Here is a 14,764-nt window from a genome sequence, read left to right as displayed (position 1 = left end):
CACGGTATTCTCATTTCGGAAGTGACATATCGCATACCCACGCCCCGGACAACGCCTTGTCTTACGGACAACATTCTAAGATTTCATAGCACTTCTAACCAATCCTACTATCCAACACAGTTACTCAAGCCTGTCCAGATTGATCGTAGCCAACAAAATACGATTTTATGAGAGAAAGAAGTATTGCAGCCTTAACAACATTGTGATACTTAAATCAAAAAAAGACTTAAACATGATATGCAATTTTACGAAAAGTATCTAAAATTCTATCATCACTGATCATTCTTTATTATTGTAGTGCAGAGCTCTTGGCGAGGCAGTTGACATTTACACAAGTTGTACGTTCTGGACCGTGCCCATTCAATATGTCGGCCTGAGGCATGATGTACCGACATCATCACTTTTGGGTGGTAGTCAACTCCATTTTCGAGACTCCGTACTCTACAAGCTCTCTACAATATCGAACCTTACTTATCAGCTTCCAGTCTGCCAAAATGTTGTTTTTCAGGTGGGTGCATTCCCACAAACAGCTTTGAAGTGACAGCTGCTAATATTTCTTCACTACAAATAGCTTCTTTAAAACCTTGGTAGACCACGAAGTTACAGTCGAGCTCAAGAATGATATCCAGATCAAAGGCATACTAAAATCGGTAGACCAATACCTAAACATCAAGCTGGATGACATACAAGTGGTAGAGGAGCTGAAATATCCACATCTGGTCAGTAGTTAAACATGGACGACAGCAACGCAATCAAATGCGATGGGCTCTGAGCTTCGAGGTTTGTGATGCTGATGATGCGCGCATAGTCATCGGTCAAGAATGTTTTCATAAGAGGAAGTGTCGTCAGATACGTACATCTTCCTGGCGGCGTAATTGACACAGCACTTCTGGAAGATGGTAAGTGCCCAAACTGACCGAATACTGTGTATGGGAGGCGATGGCTAATGATCAATTATAGCTACTAGGAGAGAGGCCGCGCAACAGGCGACTAAAGGAAAATGAACGTAGACACTCAGAGGGGAAGATAAAAGTTGATGTGAGTGCATTCCCTTCGTGGGAAGGATATACGCTATAGATGATATTGAGAGGGCGGATGGGAAGAGGGGCATGATGAACAGGATAGGCATTGCGACCGGCCAACTCAGATAATTCATGTGTTAATGAAGATTTATGGAAAAGCAAACACGGAAAAGTAACTTCGGCGATACTTTGCTTCGAATCGCTTGGGTTGTAAGGAAAAAACATCAATAATTCATAATTCACCCCAAATTTGCTGAAAGTCTCCCAAGATACCCACTAGACAACACAGAAACCTCGAGAGGTATTGTATCATTTGTATGAAGTTGTTTGTGCTTTCATAAAATCCAAAAATCCATGGTAATTTATTGGTTCTGCCCCTCCAAATAAGTGAATATTTTGTCGCCTCATGTCAGGTGATAGCGTGGACCGCGCACTACTTTCCGTGATTTCTTATCAGACTACTCCAGATGAATCGCCTCTAGATAATCTATCTTGCTTCCGAAACACTTTTACGGTTTCAAGTAATTTGCCAATAACCTCTAGATTATAACAATTGATTAAAATGAATTCGGGACTTTATCATTCTTCAGTGGCCTAGACAAAGCAGCGTTAACCTTGCCCTCCACCCTGCGTCTTAAAATACAAACAAACAACCGCCGATGGCAAACGTTGACATTTCACCCTCCTGGTACCGCACAATTGTAAAATACTATGTTTCGGAACCCTCGAAAGAACTCAACTAAATCTACAGACTCTCTTTTGCAACCCTCCACCGGTAGACCCCCTACGTCACCCGGCACTCCCTCGATTCCACGACCGGTAGTTACAATGGCCCCTCGAAGTACAAACAAACAGACTACCCCGCGACCTGCCAAAAATTCCATTGTCTCTGCTTTCAACAAGCAATCATCGAAGAAGAGCGCGACAGCAAAAACGCCAGTGAAAGCCAATGGCACCATCCTGAACTTCTTCAAGAAAGTGGACAACCCACTGAAAGACGATGACGCTCTTTTCGTAGCCCAACGACCTGGCGTGGCATCACAGTTTCCTCCTCGCGGACCCAGTCCAGGCTTGGATGAAGGCGATTTGTACGGAGCTAGCGAAGAATTGATCGATGAACGTTACAATGAGACCGAAAGGTCGGTCAAAAAACGTAAACTTTCAAACAGTCCCAAAATTGAAGATTTCGAAAGCAGTCTTACAACGCCTTCAATACCAACTGAGCCATGTAGTTCTTCGGTCGAAAGTCCTCTGCCAACTGAAAAGGCAAAAACCGCAACGAGAACACCGCGCCGATCAGGACCGTTCTTGGATGACTCTGATAGCGACGGAGAGTTTATGGGAGGCCCCAAGACCGAGAATCAAAACCAAGGGCGGTCACGCGTTGAGGAAAAGGAAACCGGAGATCCTTTAAAAAATGGCATTGCAGAATTGAACATTGAGAAAGTGTCAATGATTAAAGATACCTCCGTCATATCATCTACCGAAACACTCTTACCTCTGAAAGGTAGCGTTTTCAAGCCCAGGAAGAAAGTTCCGGTTGCAAGAGCTCAAGCGAAATGGGAAGCATTACAGCCAAAAAGCACAAGGACCACGTCATCGGCGGAAAATGAGGAACCAGAAGCGTTGAGAGATTCAAAATACTTTGATAGCAAGAGCAAAGGGAAGATAGAGTCGGAATCAGAGTACGAGGAGCCCAATACCTCGAAAACCTCGAAAACCTCGGAAAAGTTGGATAGTAAGGAAAAGAGCAAAGGAAAACGAAAAAGGAAGAGCGATCCACTTCCAGAAATTCCGGTCTTGAAGCACGAGAATACAAGTGTAGATACATGGGCAACCTTCGAGGACATGGGTGAATTCCCTGATGAGGATCTGGATGGTGAAGAATTTTTAGAGCGCAAATGGATGGAGGAACAAAATAACCTAGAACCCGATGAAGCGCAGGAAGATGAAGATTCATTCAATGGATTTGATGACGATGATGGCGTTAATGGCAATATAGGAGAAGGAAATGTCTCTGCTTGTCCTCTGTGCGATGCGAATTTGAGCAGCCTTACTTCAAATGAAGCCTCAATGCATGTCAATGCGTGTTTAGATGGGAAACCCATATCTCTACCAACAAAGATTAAAGCAAAAGCAAATTCTGCATCAAGCGAAGCAAAAGTGGTAATGCCCGAAGTTGCCAGGAACCGTTTTGCCAGGAAAGCAGCAGTTCCAAGACCAGGACAGGTGAACCCAATTGATCTTAACAGCGAGGGGGGATCTGCATTTTCTAAAATCATGTCAGGCCACGCAGAAGATGCTGCTTGGGCTGACGCTGCTGATAGGGAAAAGTCGTCTCGAGGAAAGCCTGCACACCAGAGGACTTGCCCGTTTTATAAGATCATGCCTGGGCTATTCATCTGCGTTGATGCATTCAGATATGGTGCAGTTAAAGGCTGTAATGCTTACTTCTTGAGTCACTTTCATAGCGATCATTACATTGGTCTAACTTCTACCTGGTCACACGGCCCTATATATTGCAGCAAAGTCACTGGTAATCTCGTCAAACAACAACTGAAAGTAGATCCAAAATGGGTTGTATCCATTGACTTTGACGACAAGATCGAAGTGCCTAATACACAGGGCGTTTTAGTGACAATGATTCCAGCTAATCACTGTCCTGGAAGCTCGCTTTTTCTCTTTGAGAAGACTACTGGCGGTGGCCAAAGGCCTAAAGTTCAACGCATTCTTCACTGTGGCGACTTTCGAGCTTGTCCCGCGCATATTGCTCACCCTCTCCTAATGCCTAACATTGTCGACTCAGTCAATGGGAAGACCAAACAGCAAAAGATTGATGTCTGTTATCTTGATACTACGTACCTGAATCCCAAATACTCATTCCCATCACAAGAAGACGTTGTAAAAGCTTGCGCAGATATGTGTGTCAGTCTTAGTAAAGAAAGGGCAGAAGAAAGCGATGCATGGGAAACAGTCAAAAGAGAAAGAGCAGGATCCAAGATGACGAATTTCATCAAACCTTCTCTGAAGGTTGAGGCCGAGGACTCTGACGCCCCAGAAATACCCTCTAAGAGCGAGAAGAAAGCTCGAGGCCGTTTACTTGTTGTTTGCGGTACCTACAGTATTGGCAAGGAACGCATCGTACTTGGTATAGCTCGCGCTCTAGATTGCAAAATCTATGCAACCCCAGGAAAAATGCGTATCTGTGCTGCTTTAGAAGATCCCGAACTTACAAGTCGCCTGACATCGGATCCTCGAGAGGCACAAATTCATATGCAGATGCTTATGGATTTACGGCCCGAAACTTTACAAGACTACCTTACTGGCTATAAGCCTCATTTCACACGTGTTGTGGGGTTTAGACCAAGTGGTTGGAGTTATAAGCCACCAAATTCTCGTTTTGTAGATTCTCCGCCGATTCATACGATTCTGACTGCTACAAATTGGAGGTCGGAATACAACATGGGAGAGTTGGTACCACAGAGAGGAAGTACAAAGGAAGCGCAATGTTTTGGTGTACCGTATTCTGAACATAGCAGTTTCAGGGAACTGACAATGTTTGTTATGGGGTTAAGAATTGAAAAGGTAGTCCCAACTGTCAATGTCGGTAGTGAAGTTGGGAGGAAACGCATGAAGATGTGGATTGATAGATGGCTTACGGAGAGAAGAAAACATGGAATACTGAGATTTGGAGATGGGAAGGAAGAGGGAATGGTACAGTGGTAGAGGGCGGATTATCTGGACACTAATAGCCTATCAAAAGTATTAGTCTCGAGTTAGAAGGTTTATAGGATGAACCGTAGCGAGCTTCTTGATATGTGTTTTGAAGGAATATCGACGAACAGTGTTCAAGTAAAAGCATAAGAGGACAGCAGGGAGGAATAATTGTAGTGAGTTAATTAGTTACGAATCAATGGCATTGACGGATTATATTGTGTATATTTCAGTTAATTGCAGGAGTATCCCACTGATGCACATTCGTACCGAATACTCTTTGTATTCGACTTTACTGTCACCGGTACTATCAGCCTTTTTCTTGCTCATAGTGCTAGATCATCTAGGCATACATCTGCTGATTAGGGGTAGCGAGCCCTTCTCACATCTCGCGGAGCCAATTAAAAAAAATTAAAAATGCAATCACAATCTCTCTACGAGTGTCCTGGCTTCTTGACGAACTGTTAGTTATCTCCCGATCGATACAGAAGCTTTCATTCTCGGTACATACTACACCGACCCAACTTAAGGCTGATGATATTATTTGGTGGTGTGTCAATTATCTATACAAACAGCTAGCTAGTTAATAGAATTTCCGAAAAATACTAGGGGCACCCATTACTAGAATCACTGTTTACTATTACTATTACTATTAATTACTATTTGATAAATCCAATAACCAACCACCTATTAGTTAATTTTCAACATCAATACCAATAATAATACACATAACATAAGTTAATATAAATTATACAAACACTCTTTCTTTCACCAATTTATAACTGTACGAAAAATCATGAATCAATCAAAATGGATCAAATCATCCTAGGTCAACCCCAGATCCCACTGCCCGAAACCTCGGGATCCCCCCTTGTTTCTCACCCCCTGTTTGTCATTTCATCCTTCCCCAATTTTCAAACTTCCCCACACATACCTAACCTAACCACGGCAGATATACGAAGTACCTAGGTATTAAAGAAGGGTGTTTTCCCCATATTTTGTGATGGCATGATTTTCGGAGCGGATTTTTCAGGGTGCGAGGGGATCGGCGGTCGGATGGATGCAGGGCGTGATGATGATGATGGAATGATTGTCAGGGAACTGTGATGGTGGTGGGATCCTTGTACTTTGTGTTTGGGGATTGTTTGGGGGATGATGGGGATGGATGGGGGGATGAATGGGTAGAGATGGGATGTATGGTAATGATTGATAATGACGATGATGGTACGCATGTGTGTTATGTATCATGTACTATGTACGTGTGAAGGAACAAGATAATCATATTTAGAATTCTGGTTTAAGCCTATTTGCTTGGTGATTTAATCTATTAAAAACTATAGGTACTAATTATACACAAAGTGATCGAGTCAAAATTTCCAATTACTAATTTCTATGCATGTTTCTTCTCTGTGTAGGTAGGTAGGTTAGGTATGTATAATGTATACTCGAGTAGATACCCCTCAATAATCAACTGCCATTCACATCCATCCAGATTCCATACCTACCGAGACTACCTAGTAACTCCACTTCCCATACCAAAACGTAAGTAAGATCCCCCTCCCCCAAAAGGAGGAATTCCAATTCCAAACAAATAGTCCCATGACCAAAATACCGTATAAACAATATATCCCCAAGTAAAAAAGCATTTATGATTCATAAAGTGGGGAAAGGAAGGGAGAAAGTAAGGGACTTTCCACTATCTTAGGTGTCTCAATTTCAATTTCCCTTTCAATATTTGGAATATGGTGTCTCGTCGTGACTCTTGAATCCCCTCTAGTCCGCCTCATTGTCGATCGATCTAATCGTTTCGAGCCATTTCTTGGGGTAACGTGGCGTGCATTGCATTGCATGGCATGGGGGGGGAGGCTTGGGTAATGTAATCGAAGAGCGTGCTTACATACCTATTTGATATGTACTGAGAGAGTACTTGGGTACTTAGTCTTCTTTATGAAGCTTGATACGTACGGTAAGGTATGTAATATATGCACAACAAATTGCGGGGTTGGAATGAGAATGGGAAATCGAAGGGGTGATCAGATATATCAAATATCATGTATCAAGTATCATGTCTCAAGCTTCTCCAGTTTCTCAAATGAGGGAGTAACATAATGTACAGGCTAGGTAGCGTAGCTCCGTATGCGTGCGTTTTCTCTTTGCTTTGCCGAGGTTGGGGGCGGTATGGAGGTATATAGCTATCTAGTAGTTATTTACTTACTAAATGAATATCGCTCTAAAGCTTCCTTGGTAAAATAATACTCTACCCCGGATTTATAGATAGATACGTGATGAGATATGATTGGATGCAGCAGCGAGACCGACTACAAATCTATGTACAATATAGTTCTGAAAATAAGAATATCAAAGACGAGACAAGATATAAAACGAAAGCAAAAGTAAAAATCAAGAATAGAACAATAATCAAGAACAAAGACATCTTTACCATTATCTCTCGGAGGAATCTCCTTTATCTCTATTTCGTATGCATCTCTTGATCTTATACTCTATAGAGTCTAGTACATTAGCATGTATATTTGTATACATGATCTTTCTGGCTTGCTTGTTTACATGGAATCTTTCCCCAACTCCCAACTCCCCTCCTCCATCATCCTTCAATCTCTCCTCAACTCCCCCTTTCCAAAAACCCCCCAAAAGACCCCTAAATCCCACTCGCCTTACCAAATCGCCACATACATGTATAAACCTACCTACCTAGTCCCTGGTCCGGTCCCCAGTACTCCAGCGCACCGTACCATACCCATACTACATACCCTTACTACATACACTACACTACACCAACATCAAACCATCCATTATCATTAATCAAATCAAATTATCCCTCAAATCTTCAACCAAGATCGACAAGCTGAAAGATCCCCCAGAACAGAACAGAACAGAACAGAACAGAACAGAACAGAAGAAAGGTGCAAAATGCGGGATGCTGGCATTCTAGAAGTATAGGGGGCGACAAAGAAAAAGACATTAGCACGACATACTAGAGTATTAGCACTCATATTTCATAGGATAGAATGGACCATGGATATCCCAAGAGGAAACTTTAGGAATGACTGTTAAAGGATGAATGAAAGAGGCGGCAAAGTTGTCTTATCTAGTGTAAAAATATGACGACACTTCATCAAAGCCATTCTCATCCCTCACATACCATCAGATCACAACATAACAACATTACTTTGCATCACATAGCTCAAGAGATTATTTGCTTTGTATATTGTTCATTTTTGTTGACTACTGTATTGGTGTATATGTTCAATAGTTCGCCAATTTCTTTCTCATCTTCCTTTCCTCCTTGGGTGTGGCGTGCGCCAATTCGCTTTATTGCGAAAATGCACCGAGGTGTGCATTTGTATAGTGTGCTTGCGCACAACCCATAGTCCCCATCGTACAGTGTAAACCCATTTTTTTCCTCCTCACCAAAAGACAAACCAGTCTCTCCCATACCCAGTGAAAGCCCAACCCCCAATCGTGACGAATTAGCCCGAACCCTTTCTATGTAACCCATTGCCAAAGTACAATTTTGGCCATCATCCTCAAGTCCTGACCCCATTAAGAACAAAAACCGTTCCCATGCCAAAACGCCGACAAATTCCAAAAGTGGTTCCAGAACCCGGTGTGTAAATGCAGCATCTAATATGTGCTTCAGTATTATGTACAAAAGTCGCGTATATACGTCGACATTATATTTCGATCAATAATTGTATCGCTATGAATGAGTTGACCCTTGGAAAAATAGTGTCCAATTCTGAATATCAACGCCTCCATCCGACATTCCAGATGACATGTGCAATGTCCTTTGCTGTATTCACAGTATCGACAACTTTTCCAAAAAGACCTTCAGATACAGCATCATCTTCGTCCTCTTCATAAGGCATAAACATGCCGGATGGCGTTCTCCTCATACCAGAAGGCTCGTCGTTACAAACAGAGTCCGAGGTGCTGAGACTGTGAAATCGATCTTGCGCAATGGACACGCTATCTTTTCTATGGGCGAATGCATTGGGTGGTTGCCAATCGATGTCATCATCGTCTTCATCATCGCCTAGAAGCATTCTTGTTGATGGCTTTGAAGGCTTCAATGTGTCTTGAGAGGGTGACGGTGACAACTTTCCACCGTGAAAAGACCCACTGTGCTTCATGGCTGTCTCCTGTGGCTCGGGAGTATCTGCTCGGTACTTGAGTGTTGTGGATGGTAGCATTGCAATGGTTTTGCTATCAGTCATAGAGTTGACTCTAGATATTATCCTCTTCCTCATCGGTGGGAGTTGTCGTTTAGAAGTGCTCCTCTTCATCATGATAGCTCCATCATCGGAGTCACTATCGTCAAAGTCTTGGGTACCGTAGTCCAGCTCGTCATCATCATCGCCCTTGACTTCCAAGGCTATACATTGCGATACTTGTTCATTGAAACTAATGCGTTTCTTTTCAGTACCAGGGGTGATAAGTCCTGATGAGGTAACCGATGAAAGCATACTTAAATCAGCTTGTTCTGATTGTCTACTTGCAAATTCATATGGAACGTAGTCAGATGTAGCCCTAATTATACCAGGGCGTCCATCCCCAGATTGCTGTGCTTGTACCGCAGCAGCAGCTTGTTTGAGTAATGAAGATGATGACAACGACCTTTGAAGCATTATTTCGGACATACTTCGTTTCTTGAGAATTGGCTTCTTTTGCAAAAAGGAATTTGATTTCGATAGCCTGCTGCTGCTCACGGGAGAAGTATCTGGGGCGTTGAATGAGGTTGGTCCAGCTTGAAGTGGACCATATAGCCAGGTCACGTCACAATCCTTCAACCTATAGAATGTCAGTTTATTTTCCGATTTAACCTGCTCGCAGTAGTAGCAGCATAATCATGAAAACCTACCAATTAAGTGTCTCGGGTGACACGGTCTTGAGTCTATATTTTGCCTTCATCCAAGTTCTCCACGAAGCATTTTCTAGTCGTTCATGATTAGAGTATTCCCCCCCTTTTGATACTATGAGTTTCCATGATGCCCATATATCCTCTTCTCTCCAATTGTGTGATAGATAATCAACGTGCCGCGAAGGTTTCGCTTGTAGTGCTGTGTCATCCTCGGCATGTGCGTGTGGTACTTCTGGGGATCCAGGTCGCGAGATTATAGAGGTGCTGTTTGGGATGGGTGAGACAGCATAGGAATCGTCGGTATGTGGACTGGTTGGTGGCTCTAAATCTTCAATTTGATCGAAATATCCTGTGTCGTCATATGTGGGAAAGTAAATTTGATCTTCATCGTCTGCATCGTCGCTATGATCGAGTGACAAACTGCTAGCTGGTGTTGACGAGTATGAAGGAGCGACAGAATCGGCATGTAGGGTTTGGGGAGATGATGGTGCTGAAGACGCCGAGGAATTACTGGGTGATATTATCGGGTTGAATTTCACGCTATTTGATCGAGATAGAGATTGTGAATATGACGACGGTTGTGTGACGAATTTGGGCTGGGAGTGTGATCGACGAAGAGGACTTGACGAAAAGTAGGAGTTTTCTTCCGAATTGAGGACTATCGCCATTTTTGCGATAATACCTTCCGATGGAAAGGTTGGGTTAATTGGTGGCGGAGTATGTGGTTTAAGGTCAGAACGACCTGTTGTCGAGAAAGAGAACCTCCTCTTCGTTTGACTTTTTTGCTGTTTCTAAAGTTGCTGACTTCCTACTCCGATGTTCCAAAACTTGTACAATAACTGTGATATCAATCATAAACTCGAATACGTCCAGAATACTGAAAGGTAGTTTGCGAAAGTATGGTTGGTGGTAGGTCGATAGTTATTATGGTAGGTAGGATTGAGTTGTAGTCGAGATTCTCCACAATTGACGTTTTGATGGATGGATGGATGGATGAATCGAAGCGAATTGCGATTGATTTTGTAGGGGTTTAAAAGGATTCTCGGATGCCGAGTGATCAATAGGATACAGCAGCAGGTTCTCGATTGGAAAGAAAAAGGGTTGATTTGGGTGTTTAGGATCGTAGGTGATAAGAGAAAACGAGTGAATGTGGAGAATGGGGGAATGGGGAGATGGGGGAATGAAGAATGGAGAATGGAGGATGGAGAATGGAGAATGGAGAATGGAAGATGGAAGATGGAAGATGGAAAGTAGAAATGAGAAATTGATCGAGGTGAAGTAATAAAACCAGTGAGGATTGATTTTTGAGGAATTTAGTTGGAAAGTCTTTTTCTTTGGAGGAAGTTTATTCTTGTACTAGGTATAATAGTATAAGTAAAGACAAGAAAAGAAGAAGTTCTCGACCCTTGGAATTTAGGAACTTAGACACTCATGAAGTGGCTTTAGTGCGGAATTTCTCTAATTGAAAAGTGGGTGCGAAGTGGATAGTGGGTTGCGAATGGGAATGAGTGGATGAGGTGAGTGGGTGGATGGAGGAGGGGGTGTGGAGTGAGGCGTGAGGGGTGCACTTAATAAACGGTCGTGATTGTTGATGTGGAAGGAATCTTGATGTGCGTGTGAGGGGGGTGTGTGTAGTCAGCAGGAGATGGTTATATGTGTGGGAGGTATACGTGTAGGTAGTAATACTAAAATTATGAGTTTCCAAGGTTGTGCGTGTATCGATTAATGGAGTGGCTACTACTATAGACTAGGTAGGTACTAGGTAGGTACTAGGTAGCGATGAGATCCCCAGTAACGTATTCTGTACATGACAAAAAACGTTAGATCGCTATCTCATACCAAGAAAGGTTAGATGTCATCCATAGAAATAGAAGGGCAGTACGAGACTACGAGACTACGAGACTACGAGTGTGCTGTCGATATATTATACATGAGCGAAGTGTTTGGTCTAGACCGTATCTCTGCAATGATTCTACCGACCATCTACATTTCATTTGAGCATTGAGAGCATTGAGTGCCTAGGTAGGGTAGTCAGAGCTACTACCTAGTATTGCATGGCACTGATACACTTTGCATCATCGTCATCATCATTCATTCACTTACTTGCGGTGGATTTCATTACTGAAGATTAGCTACGTACAATACAATACAATACACATGTACAACTCCAAATTCCTTCTCTCTCACCACCTGACTTTCATTGTGCTCAATGAGGAAGTGTCTGTGAGGAAAGGAATGTTAATTTAAGATTAAAAATTCCATGATGAATATTCGCATTCCCTATCCTAATTTCATGGAATCTGAGACAGAGAACCCAATGAAATCCGGTGTCAGAGCATTCAGAGGTGTATAGGAGGTGCCTCTCTTCTCGTGGAATTTTACCTTTTATTCCTTCCCAAGAACTTTACCCTCAGTCACTTATAGGCTCAAGGTATGCTCAATCATCAAAAGTATCAGGATCTTTAACCTCTCGCCGTCTTTCTATCTCGGATAAGGAATGGACTCTGGCAATAGGTCACTCTATAAGCTTTATAATTCCTGGAGAAGAACCTTGGAAGACTGGGGAAACGAAACACTTTCCGACATTGATCGTGCGATGTTAATTCTTGATAGGTAGAATGGGTCAACCGACAGCTACCCAGATACGAATGCAGTATAGAGAGAGGGGGAGATTGTCTTGATTGATATCTAGGCCTGAGCGTTGTGAGCGAATTTACTCTCTCGGCCTTTTTCCATTGTTTCCAGGCCGTGGCTTGTCTACTAAACAGTCTCACACAATCCTGATCAAAAGTCTAACAAAGCTGCTCTTTTGATATATCGATCAATTTGTGGAATGAACCCGTTTTGGGATGCTTTGTTACCTTCTTTCACGCAGGTACATTCCGGTAGGTTACGTGTAATCGTGCTACACTGCAGTGATTCTACGGAACGAGTCTTGCTGAGTAAATTCCGTACGTCGTAGACACCTTGAACTACATACTTACATCTCCTGTCTACTTTTGCATCTTCTGCTGCATCATCATATCAAAGCACTAAATATTTCTCGTACCTTATGGCCGTTCATATTTTATATCCTAGTATCTGACAGGCAATAAAACACCTATAGCGTCGTAGACCGGAGCAGATCAACCCTTCCAGACCGACATGGTGGAAGCGAAATGCTCATCATCGATCAATCACCGAGAATTCCATGTTTATTGTTACCAGGTTAATGAGATATCACATCGGTCTCGAATGCTTAATGTCGAACCATGGCTACAATGATCAAAGGGCCAATCTCGAGATAATGAAGCCGTTCGCTTCCTCCTGCCTTGAGCCTACTCATACATATACCAAGCTCACTAATTTTGCCGAACCGGCTCTGAAGATGAGGAGAACAATGACCGACGACAAACACTTCAACCTACTTCGTACATAGAATTCTCCAAGGTTGTAACCCACCGACCAATCACATCTCGTTCTCTCTCTCTCTTTGCGGGACAATGTGGGGATCATTGGAGACGAGCAACGCCGAATACTCACTGGCTGGTGGCTCGGAGAGAAAATTCTCGTTGCCATTGCCACTAAAAAATGCCAATTACCCCATCGAGGTGATGGCTCAGATTCAAGATAGACCGGAACGACCATTAGTTTTCTAGTTTCTCGATAACCCCTGAGAATATCAAGAAAGAATCCATGTTAAAGACTCTCATATTGCGAGTGTTTTACCTAACTTCAGACTTTGGTTGGCCATACTTCAAGTGTCTCTTTGTGCTTCGAGCAGCATAACAAATATCAAGACAATGCCGTTTAACCTCGATTACTCCAAAATATACCAGGGACCATTAGAATCAGCATCCCCCCTTTATTTCCTATATCCGGATTGAAAATCAACAGAAATGTCCCATATTCTAGTCAAAGCTTGTTCCATGATGGGAAAGTATGTTTTGGAGTAATTGAGTTTATACGGTAGGTTATCCCAGAATTCACTCACACTAATAAACATATTCGATGGAGGATTTGGAGGATTTGGAGTAGTTGGAGGAGTTGGAGTAGTAGTTGGTCACGCAATAATCTCAACGCAGAATACTTTATTCGCTCGCTTTGACAGAAACACATGCAATGGCTTAAGAATGGCAGCATGTAAGAAGTTAGAATGTCGGCTATCTTCAGACTTGGCCTATTCGTATATGCCTAGGTCTCATAGCTACGGAATAAAGTTCAAAGGATAAACTTTCGATGGTGTGGGGAAAATATCAAAGTGTTCTCAAACAATTCTGCTTCGTTGATTGTGTTGCATTTTTAGATTCTGATCATTCTTTCCTGGTTCTCTTCACCAAGCGCCGCAAGTGTATGGTCGGCATTGAGAGCTGACAATTCTAGATCACTACACTCGGCGCTTCTTCTACAAATATGGGCCTTGATCTACTGATAGGAAACCCGAGCCCGACGGGAGATGGTCTATTTCCAACTTCCAAGAAGTGAAGTACATATGCAGCCTTTTGACTGCACCACTGAGGAGCCATCAATTGCGCCTCGGATTTGACCGATGAAGGATTTCTCAGATCGTGGTTGCCCGAAAACAATTACATAGCAGGAGTTTCACTTCCGTATTGCTATATACGAACGAAGGTCAACAATGTCTATACCGACCCGGTACGCATTGTCCTTTAATGATGATCTTGGACGATCAACCCGTGCCGTCGAACAACCTGCGCTGTCACCTATGCATAGTCCTACCCAAATACGATATCTGCATGATCACTGACATCGATGGAGAAACACCCGGGGGCTTCTACCGCCCTCACCTGTCTCTGTTTGTTCACCCATTCGATGTCCATCCATCCAACTATGGTGAAGCAAAATCAGGTTTGAAAATGAACTAAACACTAGAGAAAGTTAATAGATGTGTGGTCGGTCACCCATGAAAGGTTTAGAATTATCAAAGTCTGGCTACTGATAAGAACCTCAAGAACAAGCATCAAATAACAGACAGGCATCCATGAGTATATCACTTCCTGCAGCAATGCAGCAACTATTGAATGCTCAAGGTTATGAAAGCTCGATATGGAACGAACGAACATTAGGTGGCCGTACTCTGTATACAAACTGCGGCACTTTGTCATATTAATAATTGGTTCACACAAGTGGTCAAACACACGAGTGTATT

General features: G+C 42.8%; 3 protein-coding genes across 3 annotated transcripts; 2 read left to right on the top strand and 1 right to left on the bottom strand.

Moving 5' to 3' along the window:
- Positions 1-494: 494 nt before the first annotated feature.
- EAF01_008380 (uncharacterized protein) lies at positions 495-1,356 on the top strand (the record flags this gene model as incomplete). The annotated part of the gene is made up of 4 exons (XM_038916636.1): positions 495-508; positions 572-719; positions 809-899; positions 961-1,356. 4 exons carry the CDS (start codon positions 495-497, stop codon positions 1,002-1,004), a joined length of 297 nt encoding a protein of 98 aa, XP_038767998.1. The 3' UTR covers positions 1,005-1,356.
- Positions 1,357-1,733: 377 nt separating this feature from the next.
- Positions 1,734-4,748, top strand: EAF01_008379 (uncharacterized protein; the record flags this gene model as incomplete). Its single annotated transcript, XM_038916635.1, has 1 exon — positions 1,734-4,748. One exon carries the CDS (start codon positions 1,734-1,736, stop codon positions 4,746-4,748), a length of 3,015 nt encoding a protein of 1,004 aa, XP_038767997.1.
- A 3,752-nt stretch (positions 4,749-8,500) lies between these two features.
- On the bottom strand, positions 8,501-10,283 carry EAF01_008378 (uncharacterized protein; the record flags this gene model as incomplete). The annotated part of the gene is made up of 2 exons (XM_038916634.1): positions 8,501-9,545; positions 9,616-10,283. The coding sequence occupies 2 exons, from the start codon at positions 10,281-10,283 to the stop codon at positions 8,501-8,503; spliced, it is 1,713 nt and encodes a 570-aa protein (XP_038767996.1).
- Between the last annotated feature and the right edge of the window lie 4,481 nt (positions 10,284-14,764).

The sequence above is a fragment of the Botrytis porri genome, assembly GCF_014898465.1.
Source record: "Botrytis porri strain MUCL 3234 chromosome Unknown BPOR_011, whole genome shotgun sequence".
Taxonomy (NCBI): Eukaryota; Fungi; Ascomycota; class Leotiomycetes; order Helotiales; family Sclerotiniaceae; genus Botrytis; species Botrytis porri.
The sequence above is the reverse complement of the archived record's forward strand: the minus strand, read 5'-3'. Positions and strand labels throughout refer to the sequence as shown.